Source organism: Penicillium crustosum (genome assembly GCF_028827405.1).
Source record: "Penicillium crustosum strain IBT 35664 chromosome Unknown utg000001l_segment0_segment0, whole genome shotgun sequence".
In the NCBI taxonomy this organism is placed as follows: Eukaryota; Fungi; Ascomycota; class Eurotiomycetes; order Eurotiales; family Aspergillaceae; genus Penicillium; species Penicillium crustosum.
This window is the reverse complement of record NW_026623122.1, coordinates 1,004,220-1,028,011: the sequence shown is the minus strand read 5'-3', so window position 1 is coordinate 1,028,011 and position 23,792 is coordinate 1,004,220. Positions and strand designations below refer to the sequence as shown.

Genomic DNA, 23,792 nt, shown 5'->3' with positions numbered 1-23,792 from the left:
AATCTTGAAACAGAATGTATAGATACTAGTTCTGATATGTTTTAGTCGAATCGGTCGAGTTGCTGTTAAATCGAAACTTCTCGAAACTTCGATTGTGCCCAAGTCACACACGTCAAGACTAGATGGGTGACGTCACTCACCAGACACCTTGATCACTGACATGGCATACACGTACAAAGTACAAAGTACATTCATATTCTTTGCTGCAGGTTTTTTTGTGCTTTATTTCTTCTTTCAATCTCATGACCTTGAACTTTGATTTTCCCTATTCCTTCAACTCTCAATTCCCTCCATTACACTCTATCCGCCTTTCCGCTTCGAACCTTCTACCTCATTCACGAAGTGCACCGCACTCTCTCGCACTTCCCACACAGGACTCTTTTTCCTGTTAGAAATTCCCGTTGGTTCATAAGTGTGCACCTTTGGTTTGACGCCCACGGTTTTCGACCTACCTTTTACTTTTTCCCATAAACCCAATCTTACCCCGCACTATGGTTGCCGAGAGTAAGCTCTACGACGCCTTGAGCGTCAAGCCTGATGCCACTCAAGATGAGATTAAGAAAGCATACCGCAAGGCAGCATTGAAGCACCACCCAGACAAGAACAAAGACAACCCTCAGTCTGCGGATAAATTCAAAGGTACGTTACCCCGCACACTTTCGGTTTCCCAGATATGACTAACATTTTCTTAACAGAGGTCTCGCAAGCCTACGAAGTCCTATCCGATCCCGAAAAACGCAAGATATACGACCAGTTCGGCCTTGAATATCTGATGCGAGGTGGCCCCGCACCGCCTCCGCCAGGGGCAGGCGGAGCCGGCGGAGGTGGCTTTGAAGGTGGCATGCCTGGAGGATTCAACTTCGGCGGCATGCCCGGCGGTGGAGGAGGGCGGAAATTCCACTTCTCGACCGGTCACGGCGGCGGTGGGTTCAGTTTCAGCGATGCCAACGATACCTTCCGCACCTTTGCCAAGGACGGCGGCGGCGGTATGGGTGGTATGGGCGGCATGGATGAAGAAGATATTATCTCGATGCTCGCAGGAGGACTGGGTGGCGGCGGTGGAGGCGCTGGCTTCCGTAGCAGCCGTCCGGGATACGCCAAACCGAAACGCGCACCTACACCCGAACCAACTATCATCGAGAAAGACCTGCCACTCACTTTGGAGGAAATCTACAACGGTACCACTAAAAAGGTCAAGACGAAGAGCAAGGCCTTTGACAGCATGGGCAAACTCACCACCAAGGAGGTGACCTTGGAAGCCAATATCAAGCCTGGACTGCGTGCTGGCTCGAAGATCAAGTACAGAAATATCGGAGATCAGGAAGAAGGGGGACGGCAGGATGTTCATCTGATTGTGAAAGAGGTATGAGACCGCCCCTGGCTGTGACAAATACACTTGACGAACCATTACTAACAACCGTTTACAGATCGATCATCCTACTTTCAAGCGTTCTGGTGACAATCTTATCACATCCGTGGATCTCAGCCTGAAGGAAGCACTGACAGGCTGGGAGCGCATTGTCCGCACTATCGACGGGAAGTCCATCCGCGTGTCCAAGCCCGGTCCAACTCAACCCGGCCACGAAGAGCGTTATCCCGGTCTGGGCATGGTGAGCTCCAAGAACCCCAGCAACCGCGGCGACATGGTCATCCGTGCCAATGTCAGTTTCCCTACTAGCTTGACTAGCTCCCAAAAAGACATTCTCCGGGATGTGCTGCCTTAAAAGGACTTAATTTGATTGCATATACCTGGCGTTTGGGGTGAACTGGGAGTATTTAATGACAATGACATGAACGAGCCTTTGTATGAGGTTTTTCAATAATCTCTTTTAATTTGACAGGATAGTCTTTATATGTATGAATACAAGGATGCCCACCTGGGCATGTGAATGAGTCGTGACCACATAACGTAATATAACATATGTTGTAGTCTAACCCAATTGAGCGAATGCGGAGAAACCGGTGACGCCTTGGAGAAATCAACTTTGGAAGTCGTCACTTCTGTTTACTTTCGTTTCACTTGATATCCCTCGATTTGTCTACACACATTATGAAACGAAGAATCACCTTCATCCAGCGCGTCGATGCCGGCTTCGACCCGCAGCAAGCTGTGTTAACTGCGTCATCCCTCTCCGTCCGCGGTCTGGACGCCGCGCGGGAGGATCGTATTACGGTCGGACTGGACGAGCTCCCGGAGGAGGTGAGAAGGATTATCGATTGCAGAGCCTATTGAGAATTGAGAAATGCTAACCGATTTATTTTGTCGTGTTCAGTTGCGTGTTGTCCTCGAGCAATCCCATGAGCTCCACCTCCGCTGGGCCTCCGAGAGACCCTTCGATGCTGCCGTGCCATTCAGCAGCCGGGTTTCACCTGGACTGCATGTGCATTATACTCCACTCAATTCGGAATCATCTTCGTAAGCTCGCTTATACACATTGGGTTTGGGAAACTGCGGTTGACTGATTTGGTTATCGATAGGGAAGCACTGTGCACGCTGCTCCGCACGATAGTCGCGCCCAACAAAGACGCTCAGTTTAAGGGCTGTTCGAAGCAGGAGGTATTTTGCAACCCTTCATTTTACTTCGGGGGCATTGTCTAGCCATACTTTTTTTTTCATGTGTTGGATCTGACCCGGAATCTGCTATACAGGAGTCGTTCATTACACCCCCGCTTCTCTCGACACGATTCGCTTCCTCGACCTCCCTACAATATTACACCCACCTCCCTTCCGTCCAATCTCTAGTGGAATATATTCAGAATACTGTCTGTAACCAGAGCAGTACAGGTGGCCGTGAGTGTCACACCCAAGCCGATGCTCTGCTCTCTGCAGACTCGGTTGATATCGACTATGACAGCAATTCGCACGCCTTAACTGTGTCTGGGCTCTGGAACAGTCCACCTACGGGCGGTTGGACGGATCAGTTTCAGAAGCCAACATCCGCTGCCGATCAAATCGAGTTCGGTCTCCTGGGTGCCGACGCAGGGCTTGAGCCAGAGGAGATCAAGATGGGTGGGCTGCTAGCAGTTGTTGGGCAGGATAAGAAGCTAAGTATGTGCCCTCGGCGTTTCTCATATCACTTCCCTTTTGTCTATCGCTGGTCCTCCGAAATGGCTCGACTAACTCCCTATACAGAACCAACCATGTTCTCATTCCCCTCCCGACACCAACATCTAACTGAACCATCGAGCTACACCGTTTCATTTGCTCCCCCAACTGGCCTCCACCCCACAATGTCCATATCCATGCCTCGATCATCCCTCAAACGACCACCAGCACCCAGCGACGCAACCTGTGCTCTACACACATATCTCACACTCCCCTCCACCATCTTCGGAGATCAATACCAGCTCGCAACAACAGACCCACTCTTCCTCGATTCACACAACCTCGTAGCCCTACGCGCCCTAGCAGGCGAAATGGATCTTGAAGCCCCAGACTGGGTTGTTCAGCGCTGGGGCTCAAACTGGCTCCTTGAACTAGCAACCCCCCCAGAAGCCGAAGACGGGACCAGCACACCAGATTCCTCAAATTGGACTGCCACTATTCCTCTACATCTGCGCTACCTGCCACCCTCCGAAACAGGACATCGCACTGCCCACATTCCCTGGCCCGTCGTATTCTGGGCCTGTACTACTGAGGACGACACGAAGATGAGCGTGAACCCGTTCGACCGCACAAATCTCGGTTGGGACGGCTTGTTCGGTCCACGAACCCTATTCTACCAGCTTCAGCCTACGGGTGGTCGTCTTGTTGAGGACATCGATGTGCCGGTTCTACGACTCGAGGGCGGGGATAGCTACTTCCAGGGTAAATATATTGAGCTTGGCACTTGTGCGGCTATCTCTCTTGGGTTCATGTGGGTGCTTTGGCGACTTGCTCGTGTTGCTTGGTCTTCAGGCATTGGAAGTAAACGGGCCGAGACTACGCATGATAAGAAAGAATAATTGGTTTATATGATACTGGATAATTCTATTCACCACTATTGACCATTATTTCCTATCTCCTTTTCCTCTTTATTTCGGGGTGTTCATCTTACAAGTTTCTCAATGAGAAATTCTATAGCATGGACCTTTTAGTAGTATAATCAGTGTGGGACCCACCGTCGGCCACAAATAAAGCTTCAAGCTGTCATGCAGGCGAGACCGGCTCACTAGTAACAGTTAGAATTAACGAAGTAATATATAAAGTTGTAATCCGTACCCCATTCGCAAGCGAAGGCATGATGGAGAAGATGATGGATTCTAACTATGCCGTGTTAGCTACATGGGCAAGCGATCATGGCATAAAGTCACGTCACGTCAGTTTGGTCGGTAACACCCATCCTGAGATTAGTTCCCGTGTACGGAGTAGAATGAAATCGAAACAGCTGCTCCGAGATGAGTTGATGTATCTATATCATTGCCACATTTCGTACTCTTAGGCCATACTTATCACTTACCTATTCATTCGCTCTCCTTTGCAAAACAATGGATCTGATTGAGGGGTTTCATGTAAATGTACCACACAAAGTTGTGGTACAGATGGTGCGTTTGCCCCTGAACGGACATTACCATCAAACACAACATCTTGCATGCCTGTTGTGCATATTTTTAATGATCTTTCTATATGTCCTTTTTATATGTATACGAAGGCCGTTACAAAACATATTCTATATATAAATTTTGATGTATCTTCTTTTACTTACATCTTGATCACTCATCTTTCACAACATCCTCACTTCGAATTATACTACTACCCCAACTCCTATCTGAGGTGCTTCTCGTCATCACTGAGATTTATCTCACTCCGTAAAGCATGGAACGTTGCTCAATACATGTACGCCTTGCGTTAAGGGTCAATGTCATGTACTCCCCTTTGGCAAAGAGAGATCTATTAAATCTAGACCAGGTGAATTTCTTCACCTTGACATCTGGGGGCCCCATCTCAATTGGTTCACATGAACTACCGGTTTGAGTTTGAAGGTGGTACAGGTCTTTTGCACGTCATCCCAGGGTATCGCCATGAATACACCACTACGGAACTCTTGCAGAAAGTCAATCTGCAACTGGATAGTATGGGACTCAGTGAGTAATATCGTTGGGGCGGAGCGACACGATATAAATCCCCATCGCGGAACAAATAGGGATACCGAGTCTTCAGCCCCTCTGCACGCTGGCCGTCTAGTACTAGTTTGCTATGGCCCACCGTGGTTGTTGAAACAGGTGTATCTGAGAGCCTGCCAAGACTACGTCAAGATGCTAGACGGTGGTTCGGAGCCTCCAATGGAGAAGTACGTATAGTGATCATTATATCTACTAAGAAGACCGCTGTACATTTTGAACAATGGCAGCTTGCTCCACCTAATGCCCCTCGACCCTTGACCAGAGCCTACATTGACAGCCTCCGCCAAAATCCCGGCAACGTGCCACCCCTCCAACAGCCGTTCGATTATGCAGCAGTCATATCCGTGTACTGAAGTGGATGTGACTAGAACTACAGTCGATGGTGCTCCACTGAAAATCCCATATTGTGCTCTATTCGACGTTCTTGTCCGATCCTCTACCTAGGTAGGCTAGTTCAATTACAAGAATAACAATAGTCAGCGTCTTATACGGCCTTACGTCTTTTTGGATGTCTTCTGAGATGCATACCAAGGCAGTAAAAAGAATACTTTACACAAAGACTTCTCTATGCATAGCCTTTAATAAGTACGACTATATCTTACAAGAGTTGTGTTAAGTGATAAATCCAAGTTGATCTAAAAGTGTCAGATAATTGAAAGATAGCTGCAATTATCAATGTGAATATAATAAACGTGAATATAGCAATAAAGATAACACCGAGAGAAAGAATAGACCTCAAAAAAGCAAACCCGACGAGTACTTACAGAGAATCAATGCGCAAGAGTCGCAAGCGCAGTGCGTCTCCACGACTACCGTTCCGTAGCTGTTAGTCTATCTCCCGGTGACCCGAGAGCTTGATCACAATGATTCACGCAGCATACTCAGACGATAGAAGCCCGTTTACCATCCTTGGTCTTTATCGAGGACGAACTTGTCAATGCCGCGTTTTTGAGAACTAGTCGTGTAATGGGCAAGATATGGGTCCTATGACTTGGACCACATGCCCACAAGGTTGCTTTGGTCAACCCACTCGACATGCGAGCTGACTTTTAAAAGCATTTCCCCTTAAAGCTTCTCCTCAAAGGTGCTCCCCGCAATCATCCGGTATACAAATACCGGCCTCCTCTGTTCGATTTGGTAGGCACCAGCCTAACGCAATGTTAGATCAGCAAAGAATGATGAGATAGGATACAGGTACCAGTGGTTGGTTACGGGAGCATGATTGGAAGAAGAAGAAGAAGAAGAAGAAGAAGAAGAAGAATGACCTAACGATTATTTATATCCAAGAGCTGGACTTGGAGGATGTACCGGGCTCAGAGTGAATCGTGGGGATCGTAGCTGCAGCCACGCGATGCCACACAGCACGTATAGGCGATGAGGAATAATACGTAGCCCGGGGGGGCTTTGAATGTTACGCTCGCAGATGCGATAGAACAAATAATTGTCATCGATGAGGTTGTTGCGAATGCTTGCCTCTAGCGCCACAAAATCGGGAGGGACGAGGCCATAGGCCCATGGAACCGGTTCATTTCGACAAAGGAACGCAACGACCTCGAGAACTGTCCACTTGGAAGGGCCGTTGTCTCCAGGATACATGTACTGGTAGGTAGTCGGGTTGACATCTGGCTGCGTTTGCGTCGAAAGGTTATGGACCTCGAGTCGAAGTTGGTCAAAGCTCGAAAATACATCCGGAGGGTGAGGTGGAAGAGACTGGATATGATCCTCAAGACAAATGCGATTGAAACTCGAACACAGACCCGAGCGATGAGACTGAAAAGCGGATGGGGCTATTATGATTACTAGTCTATAGGTTACTGTAGACAGTGTATGAATACTTCAATACCAAATTCTATTTCAGTTTTAGATAATCAGGACTTGCTTAGTTTCACCATGAAGGCTACTCATCCTGAACACCGCGTAAAGGTGCAAGTCTTGCTCAGGTGCCGCACACAGGACCCGTGCAGCTGGATTAGGGGAAGGGGAAGAAAGGGCAAGGAAGAGGCAGAAGCTGAGCTCCCAATGTCGAGGTGAAGGTCAAAGGGAAGGGCAAGGTGAAGGTGAAGGTAAAAGTGGAAGGTAAAGGTGGAGGGGAAGGGGAAGGGGAAGGGGAAGGGGAAGATGGAGAGGGAGTATTTATACCTTCCCAGTAGCTTAGTGGAAAGATATTGTGATGGGATGAAGCACATGCAATCTAGAAACAGGGAGATGGGACAAAGGAAGATCAGACAATTTTCATGTTAGCTATGTCGACCACTAACTAGCAAAGAGATATAGCCGTCATCTGACCTCTAGCACCCTGTCACGCCTTTATTGCAAAAGAGCCTCCAGGTCTGCAACGCGAGTTCCTCGATCCTCAGCTTTCTTCTTCGTCTCCCGGAAAGCAGCAAGCATAAGGCTTCTCTTACGCTCTTGGATCGCCAATACCCGCTCCTCAATACTATCTTCCATAACTAGTCTCCAGACTGTTGTCTCTCGCTTCTGCCCAAGCCGATACACACGATCGACAGCTTGATCCTCGATAGCTGGCGCCCACCAACTGTCACACAAGATGACCTGGTTTGCTGCAACAAGGTTGAGGCCAACACTGCACACGCTTAGACTAGCGAGGAGGACAGTACACTCAGGGTCGTTAGAGAATGAGTTGATGGAGTTGTCGCGTTTCACAGACTGCATCTTGCCATCTACGCGGGCGAACTTGACCCCGCGCTGCTCAAGTTGCGGCTCGATTAGATCCAGGAATGAGGTCCATTGGCTAAAAACCACGGTCTTTGTGCCTGGTGTCTGGCCCTGAGCAGTTAGGATCTTGACCAGGGTCTCGATCTTACTGCTTGGACTGTCGGGGTCGGCTTCAATAGTATCTGTGTCTTCACCCAGTTCCACAGCTGGTGAGACGAGTGTGTTGTTCTCGTTGATATCTGCGCGGCAGAGCGGACACTTGTGCTGACGTTCAATAACCTGCTCGATGCAGCCCCGGCAATAGGAATGGGCACAGGCGGTTATGACGGGTTGTTCAAGGTTGTCAAGGCAGATGGCACACATTTCCTGGCTTTCTATCTGGAGCTGCAGCATCTCTTGCAGTGCGTGGACGTTCTCAGGCGTTAAAGGCACGACTTTGTGTTCCTCCAGCATGCTCATTAGTTTGTCAACGCGGTTCTTGCAAAGCGCCCAGTGATTGCAGACTTGACGAAGACGGAGAAGAACCTCGAGGAGGTGAGAATATTTGGTCGTACCATCTTTATCCTTGAAGTCGAGAAGAGCACCTTTGGCCTCCGTTCTATGATTGTTGTTAGCAAATGTGTTTTCACTGGTAGTGACTCGATACATACTGGAAAGCGTTGTACTTCTCCTGTTCATGGGCATTGAACTTGATTCGAATGATCCGAGATGTCATCTCAGGCAGCTTTAAATTGATGAAGCCCATATCCTTCCTACGTCGCAGGCAGATGGTGCCCATGAGAGCCTCAAGAAGCAGTCGAGCCTCGGGCTCCCCTGCAGTCAAGGGCCGGATCAAGACACTGTTGAAGATCCTCAAATCTTCCAAGCCACCGGAAAACTTAAGGAAACGTATTTGCGCATACAAGTCCTTCAGAGTGTTGATAATGGGGGTTCCGGTCAGGGTCCAGCGGGAGTCGGCACGCAAGCCACAGGCCGCAAGGGAGGCCTTGGAACTAGGGTTTCGGATGGTATGGCCTTCGTCAAGTACGACACGACGCCAATGCAGCGAAAAGATGCCCTTAATAGGTGGCTTATTGGCATTCGGATTGAAGTCCAGGGCCAGGGCTCCATAGCTGGTGATTACAACATCATACTTTGCCAAGTTCGCAGCTTCCTTCTTTCCAGAGCCGTGGTAGATCAAGACACTCGGGGCGGTCTCCTTGTGCGCATGATCCTGGATCTGATTCCTCCAGTTGCTCATGACACCGACAGGGGCAATGATCAAAGTGGTCTTAGAGGAGCCTGCAGTGAGAGGCTTTACATTGGCAAGAATCAAAGAAATGATCTGAATTGTCTTGCCCAAGCCCATATCATCAGCAAGAATGCCACCGCTGGCGAGGACTGGCTCCGTGGCCGTGGCATAATTTGTTGCGACATTGAGAAATTCGGTATTTGTCCGTTTCCACAACTGCACGATATCATCGGAGCCCTTTGTAGGAAGGCTTGGCGATTCTTGCTTGATCATCCAAGCTAGCCCCTGGCGCTGATATGGAAGCAACTGGGTGGAAAGGCCGGGTGGAGTATCGACCATCGGCATATTTACCAGGTCAGACTCCTTCTGTCCGAAAGTTTCTACAACTTGACCAATATCTCGGGGATTGAAGGTGGAGCTCTGGTTAAGGAGTTCTTCCAAGCTCTCATTTTGCTCGCCACCAAGTCCCGTCGGGGTCGAGAGGTTCGCATACTCTGAGTTCTGGTTGGCTTGCCATTGTGTTGCAGCTTTGCCAAGAGCCATAGCGCGAGCTTTCTTTGCGGCCTCCTTCAGCTGTTTCTCGGTTGCTTTCTCTGCCTTGCGTTCCTCGCGTTCCAACTCGTTCAGTTGGCGAACAGGAAGCTTGTCATTCTGCATTCGTTGCTTCAGATTGGATCGTCTGGTAGGATCGCGAGTCCCGAAAAGTTTCAAATCAACCGGGCACCAGAAATCTCCAATCGCACCAGTCAATGTGCCTTCAATAATGAGATCGCGAGCATCCTTTGATAGCAAACGTTAGCAATGCCCCGAAAGCAATATTATTGGAACGTTACCATGTAGGATGCCAGCTTCGCTGCCATCTGTCGTGGAATGTGGCCAACTTGGGCACCCATGACATTGTCAACTCTAATAGCATTGCGATCATATTGATTATTGGCCTCCCGATTTATGATGACACGTTCACCTGGGTTGGCACGGCCCCTATAAAAACGCACACCAACGATCTTTGTGGAAACAATACCTATTTGGTGTGGTTTAGTATAGTTTTTAGAATAGATGAGGGGGAACCGATATTATTTAAAAAGGAGCATACCATAGAGGATGGAGGTTGTTAGAGAGGCTTCATCCTCTTCCTGAGATCCTTGGATCACATCGAGCGCTTCTTCGTCCTCTTCATCGGCACCAACTACTTGCGAGAGTTGATTCAGTGGAATGAAGTCGGCAGACTCGCCAAATCTCTCGCCTGTGCTAGTATCCTGGTTCAACGGAATGTAGTCGACGGTCTCGCCGAATCTCTGGCCTGAGCTGGCTTTTTCGGCGTTCAAAGTTGGAGCTACACGAGTGAGTTTTGGCGCACGACCAGGCTGATCTTCGGTAGAAGATATATCAGACTTGCGTTTTCCTGCCATTTTTCTCTGCCTTCAACGCAGTTGATACAAGCTTTGGCAATGATGAAGATGGGGAGACGACCGTGGATGGTCAGGGAAGTGCAAATATATCCGGGGCCCTATGCTATTTCTCAAAAATAGTCTCTCGAGTGTCAATTTTTAGCAGCAAAGGACCACCGATGAATAGATCATATGGATTGTTCACTCCAGAGCTATCACATTACGCCATATAATTCACCAATTGGGTTTAGCGCCCGACGCGTCAAGGCACGACTACACGTGACTGATATGAAAGCGGGGCTAATCACGTGGCATGCATCACGTGAAAAGATATGCTGATAACTCGCCGCCCGCTGAGTGGACGCTCGGTATAGGGCAAGCCCCACGGGGGGGTCTGGACAAGGTTAGGTGATATGCGAGTACGATAACAAGCTGATGACTGAGACGAGAGTTTATCAAAAAATAATTTATGAATGCTCCTGCACTGTACCGTCCCATCTATACTCTCGTCTATACTGTTGTCAGTAGTCCGGAGGTAATCCTTTGTCGTGCGGAGAAACCCCGACGCCGGCGTGGGGTATGTCCCGTCCCCCGGATTTTATCCGCTCCAAGGTTGTTGAGAGGTTCCCACTGATGCATTGGCAGCCATATTTACCCCCTTTCGTTACGAATCATGTCAGTTTCGCAGATCAAAGTTATGCCGTCCTATCAACCATTCCAATGTCTCGTCTGTCAAAGTCGATTTACTCGACATGAGAACCTCAAGCGACATGCAACACTACACAACCGCTCTCAGGCTGAAGCGTCGCTTCCTTGTGACTTTTGCCACGCTACCTTCTCCCGTCCCGACTTGCGCAATCGCCACATGAAGAGGAAACATCCAGAGCATGAGCAGCACCGAGTCACGAAGAGAACACAGCGCCAACCAGCTCCCAGACAAGACAGGCTGAATTCTTCTGTATCGCCGACAGCGGTGTCGCCTACAGGAAGCAATGGAAGCAATGGTGGCTTGCCATCTCCCGGATCCGTGCACTCGAGCCCAGGAGAGGAGACGAGGTTCGATAGTGATGCGGTCTGGCGCCCGGTGGTGCGGTATCAGCAGCAGCAGCAGCAGCAATTTGACCGTGGCCACCCCAGGGAAAATCCAAATATTGCTACGCCAAGGACCGGGATAACCAAGACACAACTGACAAGAGACATGTTACAACACCAATCAACGACGAGCGACTCTGCTCTTATCGATCAGATTGTCCAGGATGCTACAGATCTGGAACGGAGCTTACTATTAGGGACATCCTTCCTGAAGCCCACCAATCACCTTGACAACCAACTACATCCGATGTCCACCTCGGAAGCCGAGCCACTCGATACAAGCCTAGCCGAGTACAGTTTTAGTCACCCGATTTTGGATAGATTGTCACCGAATGACATCCCTCGACTCCAAGACGATTGGGCCCCGACTTCCTTGCAAATCTCACGAGGCTGCAATTTATTTTTCGCCTCAGTCTCCCACTTCCTCCCCTTCCTCCATTCCTCGACTTTTGATCCGACACAAGTTCCTCCTCATTTAGTCCTCAGTATGCTTTGCCTCGCCTATCAATATGGCGAAGACCCAGAATGCGGGGACCAAGAAGGCTCAGGCGAAAGCTTTTCTATACGTTGCTTCCATAAAGCTCGAGCTCTCCTTGCTTCTGATGAAGAAAGACCCGATGCTTCAACAATGATTACCACACTGGTTCAATCATACTTGCTCCTTCAAATCTGTGCCATGATGTACCTTTGTGGCGACAACTCAGCATGCGGCCTCAAGATGCATTCGCATATCATCTCTCTGGTTCGCACTGGACGAATGACACAGCCAATGACTGTTGAGTTGGGTACGACCGCAGATTTGGAGTCATTATGGCGGGAATTTGTCAAAGCTGAGTCACACAAACGGACCCTTTTTGCAGTGCATCAAATCGACGCGCTTTGGTACCAATTCCTTTCTATTCCCCGCTCAATCTCACATCTGGAAATCAAGCATGAAATGCCATGTCCAGAAGACCAATGGTCATCATCGTCTGCTGCCGAATGGGCTCATCGACAGCTTGTTGCAAGAAATTCCGGCCCCTCGGTCACATACACTGATGCTGTTCGACGCTTCCTTTCTTCCGATGACGAAATCACCTCCATTCCAACATTCGACCCATACGGTGCTATAAACATTGCGCAATTTCTGATCTCTAGCGCCCGGGAAATCTCAGGTTGGTCTACAATGACGGGGATGCTGAGTATGGAACGATTCGGGGCATTAAGATCGTCCCTGGTCGCACTTAGTCCATTTATTTGCCCTGGAAATAACACAGCGCAAACAAAGCATGCGACGTCATGCGCTGCTACTTGGGAGACTGCCATGATCGAGCTGCAGATGTGGTCACCATCTCATACTGGCGGCATTGTGGAAGGAAGCATAGACGCCGTTCTTAGTCAGTCAACATACCTAGGACCGTCACAGTTTTTGTGCGATCCAAACACGGCCAAAGCTATACAACCGCATGTCAACTGGTTCCTACGATATTTGAATGAAACGGTCATACTGGGCTCTGAAGCGCCGTGGGTGACCTTGTATGCGTATAAAGCCTTTTTGATTGCATGGCAACTAATACATGGTGGACTACCCGGTGCAATGGATGCTGTGGGCGTCCATGATGGTGATACGGAAGGGGCTCTGATGTGGGCGAGAAAGGTCTTCCAGCGAAGACAGAAATGGCAGATTGGGAAACTCATCTTGTCGTGTTTGGATGAGTTAGACAAATGAATAACGGTCTTCTTATGCTCTTACTATTTACGAATATTTGTCTTGTGTTAGTATTTTGTCGCAGGTTTGAACAATCCAATCATTCTCAACTATATTCCATTGTTATATCCATTTCCCTAAGCTAAACTATACCATAACTATAACCATGTGACACGAACCCATATCTTGATCCCAGCAATACATTAGCAATAAACAAAATAAAAAACAACATAGCTATTGATTAGTACATCTCGTAGCGCCAGTTGAGCTGTACCATTTCCTCTGTGACGCCACCCTTGATCACCTTGGCGATTTCCACGGGATCGCCAGAATCCAAACGTTTGTTCTCGCGCAAGACGAGCCAGCGGTATGCAGTGATAGTGAACCCGAACAAGACAGCAGCACCCATAAGCGTGCCGAAGGCAGCATAGAAATGGGGCTCTCCAAAGTATAGGTATGAGGCCCAGATGTTGGACGTACCACCGATAGCATTAACCAAAGCAGAGGCAGCCGCTCGCTTCGAGATGGGGCGTGCAAGATGCAAGTTGATGGTCTTGTATAGGAGTAGCTGAGGACCGACAGAGGCGAAGGGCAGGATCATCATCGAGAAGTAGCGAGCACCGACGTTGGTACTGGCCATCGGGATGATATACATCGGGATCGAGATGGAGATACAAAGGATGATGATAGGGTATACGGTATTCTTTCGATCGGAGTAGAACATGAGGACGTAGTAGACGAGACCGGCGAGGATATAGGGGGGTGCCGTGAGAAGCAAGCTGATCGTGCTGGAGAAGTTGAGCGAGGCCACAAGGGTGGGGAAGTAGTTGGCGATGGAGCCTTGTGTTTGGGATAGCATGTTGCAAAAGATGAGCAGGACCAGCTTGGGGTCTCGGAGGGCTTTGGCAAACCCTTTCAACACGCTCTCGTCTTCTGTGCCCTCTGCCGCACCAGCCTCGGACTCGATACGCCATACAGCGCAGTCGCGCTCAATCTGGGAAAGGATGCGGCTGTTGTGGGGGAATTCTGGCATGATGCAGGCGCAGATGATGCCAATACCGACAGTGGCACTGCCCTCGATGATGAATAGCCATCTCCAGCCGCGGATGCCGTGGTGCCCATCAAGTTGAAGGATGGCTGCGGCGAAGAGACCACCAAAGGCATTTCCAACTTGCTGGGCAATGTATAGCCCGGCAATACGCTTTCCTAGCTCCCTCTTTGTGTACCAGGCAGAAAGGTAATAGATGGCTCCGGGGAAGAAAACGGCTTCGGCGGCTCCGAGGATGGCTCGAACAGCGAGGAGTTGACCATATGTTGTGACCGCCGCTGTACAAGCCGATATAGCACCCCAGATTGTCACGGCACCACATATGTACATGCCTGGTCGGGATATCTTTGTAATGATGAGGTTGCTGGGAATTTGGAATGGTAGGTAACCGACAAATAGAATGGAAACAGCCGTGGCAAATTGCTCAGTAGACATGTTCAGATCTTCCATGATGCCCTGAAGTTTTGCCGAGCTGAGGTTTTGACGATCTATATAATTCAAAATATAGAGGATTCCAATGGTTGGAAGGACGAAGAGGTCGATCTTGTGGACGATCTTCTTCTTGAGAGCATCGAACTCATCGTCGCCGAGTGCACGAAGTGATTCTGGCATGCGGTTGTAGGCATCGACTTGTCCTTCTGCCGACGAGACATTGTCTTCAGCTAGGACAGACTCTTTCTTGTCCATAGGGAAAGACATGAGGAAGGAGTAGTGCTTGTGGTGCTTGCCAAGACCACAGCGAGTATAAACAATGGAGACTGCGTTGCAACAGAGAGTATTGCAGGTTGCAGGCTGCAGGCTCGATCTTCGAAACGATAATAAACAATGGAGACTGTGTTGCAACAGAGAGTGTTGCAGGTTGCAGGTTGGATCTTCGAGACGATACTTGAGCTCCCCTCTATATAGTTCAACCCAGTCTCTGCATTTGCCGACTTAGCGGAGAGTCATTACCAATATCCGACCTCGGGAGTCAACTAATGACCAGAACTCCTTTTCAAGGAATCTCGAGGCATTCATTGGTCGAGATTGGTTAAGATCCGGTCATTCGTAGTTGATAAGTGAGACGAGTAGATAGGCTTTGGAGATAGCAGTACGCATGAGCGCCCAATGGTTATCTGTCCAATTGGAATCTATTACCCCAGATGCAGAGTTTGGTTGAAATCTGGGGTGCATTAAGCTAGGCTTGGGAGGAGCTCTCGCATATCCCCGAGGTTGATAAGAAGTTTTTGGGAGGAGCAGGTGGGCTTTTCTTTCGGAGGACGGTAAATGTTAGTGGCCATCCTGACAAAATCCACAATCTCGGAGGCAAGTCCCGCATAGAATCCGACACTTTCAGGTGGGCCCCTAATCAGAACTGTAACTAGGCGATAAGCCACCCCGAGATTTGCCACTAGTCTGCCCTAACTACATCCAAGAGCTCATGTTGACCATGTCTAAGCTCCTCATTTTTGGTCCATGTTTTCTATCTTCACTCCAGATGAATGAGGGGGTTATGGATACGTAAATTAATAAATGATACTTAAACTAGCATCTTATCGACCTCTTTCGTCTTCATCTCACTCTCAAACCCTCAACAGACAACTCCAAAAACCACCTCCACCGTCTAATAACTCTACCATCACAATGGCTTACCCTACCCCCCTTACAACCTCAATCGAGAACTCTCGATTGAGACTCCTCAACAAGATTAAGGCTGGCGAGTTCCCGCTCATGACCTTTATGGCCATTCCCTCCATCCGCCAAGCCCAGATCGTTGCCCTGACCGGTGTCGATGGTATCATCATTGACTGCGAGCACGGACACATTGGCGACGATGCCATGCATAACTCTGTCTCTGCCATCTCCGCCCTCGGCGTTTCCCCGGTCATCCGCATCCGTGGCCCCGCCCACGATATCCTCAAGCGCGCCCTTGATACCGGTGCCCATGGCATCATGGTTCCCCAGATCAACAACGCCGAAGAGGCAGAGCAAATTGTCGCTTCTTCCAAGTTCCCTCCCCAGGGTGTGCGAGGCCAGGGCTCAGCCTTCCCCGCAATCGGCCACGGCCTCACAACTCCTGAATACATGAAGTCCGCCAACGAGACCATCATCACCATGATTCAAATAGAGACCCGCGCCGGTGTCGAAAACGTCGATGCTATCTGCGCTGTGCCCGGTGTGGACCTTGTCTTCATTGGTCCCAACGATCTTGCTCAGTCCCTGCTTGGATACACACCTGCTCGCGGCGATGAGCCTGAGTTTGTTGCTGCTATTGATAAGATCATTGCTGCTGCCCGCAAACACGGAAAGTGGGCTGGCCGCATGGTCAACAATGGTACTGCGGCTAAGGAGGCTCGGGAGAAGTATGATACCGTCGCCATCACTGGTGACACCAAGGCGATTCAGAACTGGTACATGGCAGAGTTTGATATTGCTCGTTCATGAGAGGGCAGATGATTTTATGGCATATTATGATAGAGTTTTGTATATAAAATTTTAAATAGATAAACTAAGTTTCTATACTTCTTTACCTCTATGGGCAACTAAGTATGCCACTAGGTTCATAACACGCTCATTGATTCATATTGCCAGGCATTGATTTAGATCCACTCCTACTTTACAAGTATGCGAAGGTATATCCCGGCCAGGGATCGGAAACTAATTTTATAGTCAAAGGTTATATGTAGAAAAGTCTCTCATATAGAATAGGCCCTTTTTTTTACCGCCCTCGTGTATATCTAAAAAGACAGCCAAAAGATATCTAAAAAGAACCTAACGATTCTTGTTGTGTATGTCTCCGGCGATGAAAGACTCGGTGAGGTAATATCCAATGAGAGATTTATGAACGGGTGACATACTTGCATAATCGCCCGTACTCCTCTCTACATCAATTAAATCTAAAATCGAGTTCGGAGAATCTCCGATCTAGCTTGGCTGAGACATAGGAAATTAAAGTCTACTAGTCCTTTTCATCTTCAACATATTCCCTTCCTGCCTAATCGGGTTAGCCAAAAATTGAGGAAAAGAAAAAGCAAATTATTAATTTGTACATAACTAGTTATTCGTTGCTTAAAGAACACATACACATGATACGGAAGTGTTTCAGCTTTACTAGTACACATGCGCTTAATCAAGGCCATATTGGTAATACCTAGCTACTTCGTTTAAATACCAGTTAACAATTATGTAGTACATTGCTTACTCTACTCTACATAATATGGCAACTTGATACTGTATTTAAAACATTTTAATTTTCGTCTATATTCTAGCCATTTTCATAATATCATAATTTAAGCTTGCGCAATACACTCGATCTCAATGACGGTGCCATTTCCGGGTGCAACCGCTTGAAGACATGAGCGCGAAGGCATGGGCTGTGGGAGGAAATCGATGTAGGCTTCGTTCATAGCGGCGAAATCCTTCATATCGGCGAGGTAGACATTGTACTTGACAACCTGCTCAAGGGAAGATCCGGAAAGCTCGAGGACCTCCTTCAGGTTCTGCAGAACGGTTCTCTGTGTAATAGTAACAAAGAGTCAGCCAATGCCTTATTATCCGATGACTGTTTGTGCAATTGAACTTACAGTAGCCTGCTTAATCTCTCCTGTGGCAGTCTGGCCTGCGCAAAAGACGAGCCCGGGGACCTTGACGGCAGGGCCTGAATAACTTGGTTAGTAACTTTCTTTTCTTTCTTGTTCATTCTTCAAGAGAATGCAAGGTGTTTTGCATGCAGATACTCACAGTTGTGAGGCTTGGTAGGGAACTTCTCGCTGGAGATGAGTTGACGAGACATCTTGATTGGTGATTTTGAAGAGTGTTGGGAGTTTGTGATAGTGTAGTTTCAAGAGTGTGTCAAGAAGTTTGAAATTCAGAAGTACTAGAAATTGAGCTTGTTTAAATTGCTCAAGCTACCCCTCATACCTCTCTATCCGAGGAGGCATCTTGCCAATCAAGAGGCGGGGCAATTCTCACTATCGCAATGGAGGAGCAGTTTCTTTTTGGTATTAGTTTATTTGGTATCACTCTTCCAGGGAATATGGCGGGCGGAGTGGGAGGGAGGAGTGGGAGGAGTGAAATGGGAGGAGCACATTGTGTTAGATTCATTATTGCGGCCATTTCTCGCAAAAGGCTTATCAGTGTGTAAAGTCATGCGTTGCAATCAGAATTGATCATGTGGCCGCAATCATGACCTGTATATATCTCCACCTGGGCACTCCTCCCCGGCAATGCCCGGCCGTAAGGTACTCTTCCAATCCGGGTCTAGCGCCAACCTTATCGTTTATGCTTAGGTTCAACGTCCATAGATACGACTAAGGCAGAGGAGCCCCCCGAGGCCCCGTTTATGATAACAAAACATGAGAGGTGAGCTGAACCATCGGGAAAATGTGGGGAAGTGTAACAGGGAGCATCCAACATCACGATTATCACGCCAAAATCTTAGTGGCGCACTAGCAGTCGTCGATAATCCTCCTGCTCTCATCGCGTCTAATCTTACGGAACGAAGCATGCCATACTTCCCTCCCCGGATATCGGATATACCGATAGGGTTCATGTCTCATCATTGGATTGGTATATAAAGATATAGAACTCGATCAGATAATCTTCCTTGTATTGTCTTCAGCATCAATCACAGAACTGAACATTCTTTGCATATACATCACCATGCCAATTTCTGCCCCCTTCAATCCTCCTGCAGCTGACCTGCCTGGCAAGCCTTTTGTCCCGACATGGGTTCCCCCACCGGTCACTCAGCAGAAGGAGAACTTTGCCGAGCTTAGCTCCATTGATCTTTCTTTGTTGGACTCGGATGACCCTGCTGTTGTTGACAAACTTGTCCAACAGGTTAAGGGCGCCATTCGTGATGATGGATTCCTTTTCCTCGAAAACTACGGAGTTTCCCTCGAGCAGGTAAGCCTTGGTTATCAAGCCACATTCCAAACCCAGCGTCGCTAACAACGTATCTTTTCCAATAGCTCCACCGTCAGTTCTCTCTCGCACAGTATCTATACAACAACATTAGCGAAGAGGACAAGCAGCGCCTTTTGTTCGATCCTGAAACTGGTGTTTGGTCTGGTTACAAGCACCCTTACGGATTTAAGGTAAGAGGATCTCCCTCATACATCAACCAACCCTCTACTTACTCTTCCTTTCTGTGATTAGCGCGAACGTGGGCCCGAAGATGGCATTGAGCAATTCAACTGGTACAAGCCCGACTGGAACGACATCAACCGTGTGCCTAAATGCCTACACCCCTTTATGGACGAAATCGAAGAGTTCGCCAACTATCTGACCAAGTCCGTCAACCGTCGCCTCCTTACCCTCTTCTCTCGCGTCCTCGAGTTGCCCGATGACTATCTCTGGGATAACGTCCAGTCACACGGTTGCCCAACTGGTGAGGGTTACTTCCGCCATGCGCTTTTCCGCCCCGTCCAGAAGAAGACCGAAGAGGCATCCAAGGGTTTGCGCATGCACGGACACACTGACTTCGGTCTGACAACATTGCTCTTCTCTGTCCCCATCTCGTGTCTCCAGATCTGGGGCCGTGATGAAAAGTGGTACTACGTACCCTACAAGCCCGGCGCGCTTGTTATTAACATCGGTGATACCCTGGAGATTGTTTCTGGTGGCCATTTCAAGGCTACTCGTCACCGTGTTTACAAGCCTCCTGTCGATCAGTTGAAGGAGGAGCGTCTCTCTCTGGTTCTCTTCAACAGTTCTGTTGGTGATTTGCGCATGGGTCCCGCAACAGGTTAGTGGATTGAGATCATGCACATTGGTTAATCACAAGAACCGCGCTAATGACGTCTTTTATAGAATCTCCTCTTATTCAGCGAGTGGGCTGCGTTGAGGAACAGGGTGTCTACAAGGAGTTCAAGAGTCTCACATCCCAAGGAAAGCTTGTGCCTACCAACCGTCAATGGCGCGAAATCCAGATCGCTACTGCTACGGATCCCACCGATCAAGAGCGCAACAGAGTTGGTGCTGACCAGGTTCTCATTGATGGCAAGATTATGCACCAACGAGAGTACATGGGTGTCAAGGTGGTCCTGCCAGTTTGAAGGTATAATGCAGGCAATGATTGGAAGTGTTTGTTGTTTTGACTTAATTACCCCTTGTTTTTCTGGATGATTTATGCCAACAGATTGTATGCAAATCTAGATATATGTAGCGTTTCAATTTGATACTTGTTTTATTTATACATTCTACGTGCATACATATATTTCCTTCTTCGGTTACTGCTTATTTTAGTACCAAATGAGCATATAGTGGTGGAGTAGGAGGATTTAGATATTCATCAGATGTTTTAAAAAAGTACCAAGAAACTTTTGACCCCTATGTATCGAAACGCGGCAATAATGATAAGTTTGACAACGCAAAGTAGGTTCCATTCAGGCCGAGGTAGCGTACCAATCCTCTTCAATGGGAAGTTCGTTGGAGTTTCCTTGGTCCCTTTGTTGTAGCGCACGTTGATAATACACTCAATGTCGTCCATAGTTTGGTTCTTCCCTCCACATAGGTAGATAGTCATATCGCCCCAAGCTAGAAACTCTGAGCCTGAATAACCCGGCGGCCTCACAATCTCTCCTATAGGGAATCCTGTCGCTACCTAGATGATCACACCGTGGAAGGCAGTCAAATCCATCGATTGCCATACCTTTCAAAGCGCCATGATAGATATATCTTTTAGGATTTGAAATCCGACCCATTACCATTCATGGTAGTGGTTTGTTTTAATTATTGATTTAACTACTCGTAGAAGCGGGCAAAGTTCCACTGCGTATAGTGGAACCCAGGGACAGTGAACCTCAAAATTTGAAGTATATAGTTGTGGAGAGACAAGACCGTTGATTTTAAGAGGACATCCGAGCGGCGTGACTTTGGTTCGTGATGAATACCACGGCTGCAATGAATTCCTAAACTCCTAGATCGTCCTAGTCATCCTAGTTCTATTGGGAATTTAGTATAGAAATCGAGTTTGTAAATTCTCGCCTATATTTTGGGGCCCTCATCTGGATCTGGGAGGTACTTTGAACGGTGTGCGAGAGCTGGGCTTGCACGTACTCCATTATCGTCATCACGAAATTCTGTTGTATTCTTTGCTGGTGGATTTCTCTGGGCCCTATCCTTCTACATCGGGACTTCTTCTCGGGGTTAGAGTACATCTTCGATAGCGGCCCTTCTGCTTTTTCTGGTCGAACCCATTTGCTTTTTATGGTCTTGACTTTCTGGCGTAATTCCAGCCTGATCCTTTGACTAGGGCTCGCGATGCTCCCCGGTGGTCCTATGTCGTTTTCCAGCTGCCTCAGCTGTAATCGAACCCCCACGTTGCCTAGTGGTTCGACGGGATTTGGTACGCTGTGGTGATTCAGGAGGATAGTCTCTGTCAGGCAGCTCAGTTGAACTGCCTGGGGAACCTTCCTGTCGTGTTCCACCCGTTATTCCCATCTCCACCTTCTCTTGGCGATCATCATTAAGTGGAACCGAGCGACGGGATTACAGCGACGGCCCAACATCTGACTCCTCGCTAGCCTCGTCATCTCCCATGGAAGTGTCCTCTAATCTAACTCCATCCGATTCACCCTCTTCCCCCAAAGAACTCTTATTAGACATCTTCTGATTCACCCCCACTCCCATCCCTTACACTACCCTTCCCCTTTTCGTTCCTTCTTTCATCCTGCTCGCTTTGACAGTCCCGCAAATTTGGTGGATCGTCTGTTCTTGCCGCTTGTAGTCGTAGGAATCTTTCATGTTCCCTTTCGCCGTGAGCACATGCTTCATCCTGCATCCGAGAAATCTTCCGTAATGACCCCACCCCTCACATGTGCAATAGGTCCTAGGAGTGGGATAGGAGAAGGAAGAAAGAAGAAGAGGGGAAAGGGTATTTATACCCAAAAGGGAAGGCGCCTGATCCCGCAGGAGGGCATGTACATCCCAGGTACTCACATTTCAAAGATTATACATCCCAGTTTCGTATACATCTAAAAAAGAACACTAAAAAGGAACACTAAACAAGACTACCAAAAACGATCATATAAACGACCATCTAAAAGACCACCAAAAAGACATGACAGGGCCGCATAAACGGTCGACAATTCTTGCTTTTGTGAAACAAAATCTTCAATCTCCGGGATTATCGACCACCGCAAAAGGACTGCATAAATCTTATATATATATATATATATTATTATTATTATTATTATTCGCGGCGCACAGAAAGAAGCAGCGATGTGTAGGTTGAAAAATGTATAAATAAAATTGTCCCTAATTCTAGAACCTATTTCAACCCTCCAGCTAGGAGGAGACTTTGGCCTGTCATGTACCCAGTCTTCACTAGCATAGTAACAACGTTCGCTGTTTCTTCTGGAGTTCCTAGCCGCTTCAGAGGAATACTCGCCACCACTTCGGGGAATGCCGCGGCAGAGGAAAGCATGCCTGTATCGCCGATCATAGCCGGGGCCACGTCGTTGACACTAATGTTGTACTCTGCCAGTCGTGTTGATAGGTTCTTCATCATGCCGGTAAGACCGCCCTTGGAGGCTGCATAGTCTAGAACGGGGAATTGAATCAGCAATTGCCTCCAAGGAATGAAAGGCTAATGGATCGAGGATAGTAGATTGACTTACGACAGCCGTTAATCCCTCCACCTTGAGCGGCGATGGAGGACATGAAGATGATCCGCCCCCACTTCTGAGCCTTCATGTGCTCTACCACACCTTTCACAAGAATGAAGGCAGCGCGGAGGTTGATGTTCATAGTGTAATCAAACTCCTCGAGGGAGATATCCGACACGTCGGGGATTCGCTTGCCATATCCGGCGTTTGATATAAGAATGTCTGGTCGTTGGCCGTGCTCAACATCAATTTGTTGAAACATAGCCTGGATTTGATCGCTAGACCCAACATCAACTTGGTGGATTGAAATGCGAAGCTTCTGTGTAGGATTCTTGGAGTGTATATCTGCGACAATGTTGTTCAAGGATGTTAAATTGGTCGAGTAGGTCAAGGCGAGATGAACTCCATGTTGTGCAAGTTGGTGTGCGCAAGCTGCACCAATTCTAAGGTCGAATAATTAGCCTCATGTCCTTGTACAAATCGTCGGCATCATGCTTACCCTCCCGATGCGCCGGTGATTACGGCCAATTTACCCCGAATGTCGTTAAATGCCATTTTTGCGAATGTGAGAAGTGGAAATATACTGATCCGACAAGGACATTGAAGACGACATGGAAGAAGATATTGAATATTGTGGGACCCCAATATTACCCCGCAGGCTTGGAATACTCCCCGTTGCCGTCCCTGACTATCAGGCTGCAGGTCCTCGATTGCCACGCATAGTACCCGTGGACGGAGTATATTCCATGGAATAAAAAAAGTGGGTAGGGTGGGTTCATCGATGAAGGAGCTCCTCCCAACGGTTTCAACGACAAAGATAGATCAACAGCCCTAAAGATAGATAGTGACGACGCTATCCAAAGTCAACCTCGTTATCTGTCTGACGTGTTAATCTTGGATCTTGCATTGATTCTCTAATATTTTCTCTTTTGCAAAGATAGTCGTGTCCATGGTGGTTGTAATAAAGAGAACGCGG

At 48.2% G+C, this 23,792-nt stretch overlaps 10 protein-coding genes across 10 annotated transcripts; 5 read left to right on the top strand and 5 right to left on the bottom strand.

Moving 5' to 3' along the window:
- Positions 1-491: 491 nt before the first annotated feature.
- N7487_000385 (putative DnaJ domain protein Psi) lies at positions 492-1,724 on the top strand (the record flags this gene model as incomplete). Its single annotated transcript, XM_056868133.1, has 3 exons — positions 492-639; positions 696-1,363; positions 1,428-1,724. 3 exons carry the CDS (start codon positions 492-494, stop codon positions 1,722-1,724), a joined length of 1,113 nt encoding a protein of 370 aa, XP_056732917.1.
- Positions 1,725-2,050: 326 nt separating this feature from the next.
- Positions 2,051-3,945, top strand: N7487_000384 (uncharacterized protein; the record flags this gene model as incomplete). The annotated part of the gene is made up of 5 exons (XM_056868132.1): positions 2,051-2,200; positions 2,274-2,416; positions 2,479-2,557; positions 2,650-3,049; positions 3,134-3,945. 5 exons carry the CDS (start codon positions 2,051-2,053, stop codon positions 3,943-3,945), a joined length of 1,584 nt encoding a protein of 527 aa, XP_056732916.1.
- Positions 3,946-6,168: 2,223 nt separating this feature from the next.
- N7487_000383 (uncharacterized protein) lies at positions 6,169-7,008 on the bottom strand (the record flags this gene model as incomplete). Its single annotated transcript, XM_056868131.1, has 3 exons — positions 6,169-6,252; positions 6,412-6,890; positions 6,993-7,008. 3 exons carry the CDS (start codon positions 7,006-7,008, stop codon positions 6,169-6,171), a joined length of 579 nt encoding a protein of 192 aa, XP_056732915.1.
- Positions 7,009-7,410: 402 nt separating this feature from the next.
- On the bottom strand, positions 7,411-10,419 carry N7487_000382 (DEAD/DEAH box helicase; the record flags this gene model as incomplete). The annotated part of the gene is made up of 4 exons (XM_056868130.1): positions 7,411-8,377; positions 8,430-9,790; positions 9,844-10,031; positions 10,104-10,419. The coding sequence occupies 4 exons, from the start codon at positions 10,417-10,419 to the stop codon at positions 7,411-7,413; spliced, it is 2,832 nt and encodes a 943-aa protein (XP_056732914.1).
- Positions 10,420-11,071: 652 nt separating this feature from the next.
- N7487_000381 (uncharacterized protein) lies at positions 11,072-13,198 on the top strand (the record flags this gene model as incomplete). Its single annotated transcript, XM_056868129.1, has 1 exon — positions 11,072-13,198. The coding sequence occupies one exon, from the start codon at positions 11,072-11,074 to the stop codon at positions 13,196-13,198; it is 2,127 nt and encodes a 708-aa protein (XP_056732913.1).
- A 220-nt stretch (positions 13,199-13,418) lies between these two features.
- Positions 13,419-14,924, bottom strand: N7487_000380 (uncharacterized protein; the record flags this gene model as incomplete). Its single annotated transcript, XM_056868128.1, has 1 exon — positions 13,419-14,924. The coding sequence occupies one exon, from the start codon at positions 14,922-14,924 to the stop codon at positions 13,419-13,421; it is 1,506 nt and encodes a 501-aa protein (XP_056732912.1).
- A 924-nt stretch (positions 14,925-15,848) lies between these two features.
- Positions 15,849-16,649, top strand: N7487_000379 (HpcH/HpaI aldolase family protein; the record flags this gene model as incomplete). Its single annotated transcript, XM_056868127.1, has 1 exon — positions 15,849-16,649. The coding sequence occupies one exon, from the start codon at positions 15,849-15,851 to the stop codon at positions 16,647-16,649; it is 801 nt and encodes a 266-aa protein (XP_056732911.1).
- An 845-nt stretch (positions 16,650-17,494) lies between these two features.
- On the bottom strand, positions 17,495-17,997 carry N7487_000378 (RidA family protein; the record flags this gene model as incomplete). Its single annotated transcript, XM_056868126.1, has 3 exons — positions 17,495-17,719; positions 17,789-17,862; positions 17,946-17,997. The coding sequence occupies 3 exons, from the start codon at positions 17,995-17,997 to the stop codon at positions 17,495-17,497; spliced, it is 351 nt and encodes a 116-aa protein (XP_056732910.1).
- An 869-nt stretch (positions 17,998-18,866) lies between these two features.
- N7487_000377 (uncharacterized protein) lies at positions 18,867-20,263 on the top strand (the record flags this gene model as incomplete). The annotated part of the gene is made up of 4 exons (XM_056868125.1): positions 18,867-19,112; positions 19,178-19,303; positions 19,365-19,953; positions 20,019-20,263. 4 exons carry the CDS (start codon positions 18,867-18,869, stop codon positions 20,261-20,263), a joined length of 1,206 nt encoding a protein of 401 aa, XP_056732909.1.
- Positions 20,264-22,479: 2,216 nt separating this feature from the next.
- N7487_000376 (SDR family NAD(P)-dependent oxidoreductase) lies at positions 22,480-23,371 on the bottom strand (the record flags this gene model as incomplete). Its single annotated transcript, XM_056868124.1, has 3 exons — positions 22,480-22,751; positions 22,829-23,259; positions 23,316-23,371. The coding sequence occupies 3 exons, from the start codon at positions 23,369-23,371 to the stop codon at positions 22,480-22,482; spliced, it is 759 nt and encodes a 252-aa protein (XP_056732908.1).
- Positions 23,372-23,792: the final 421 nt, after the last annotated feature.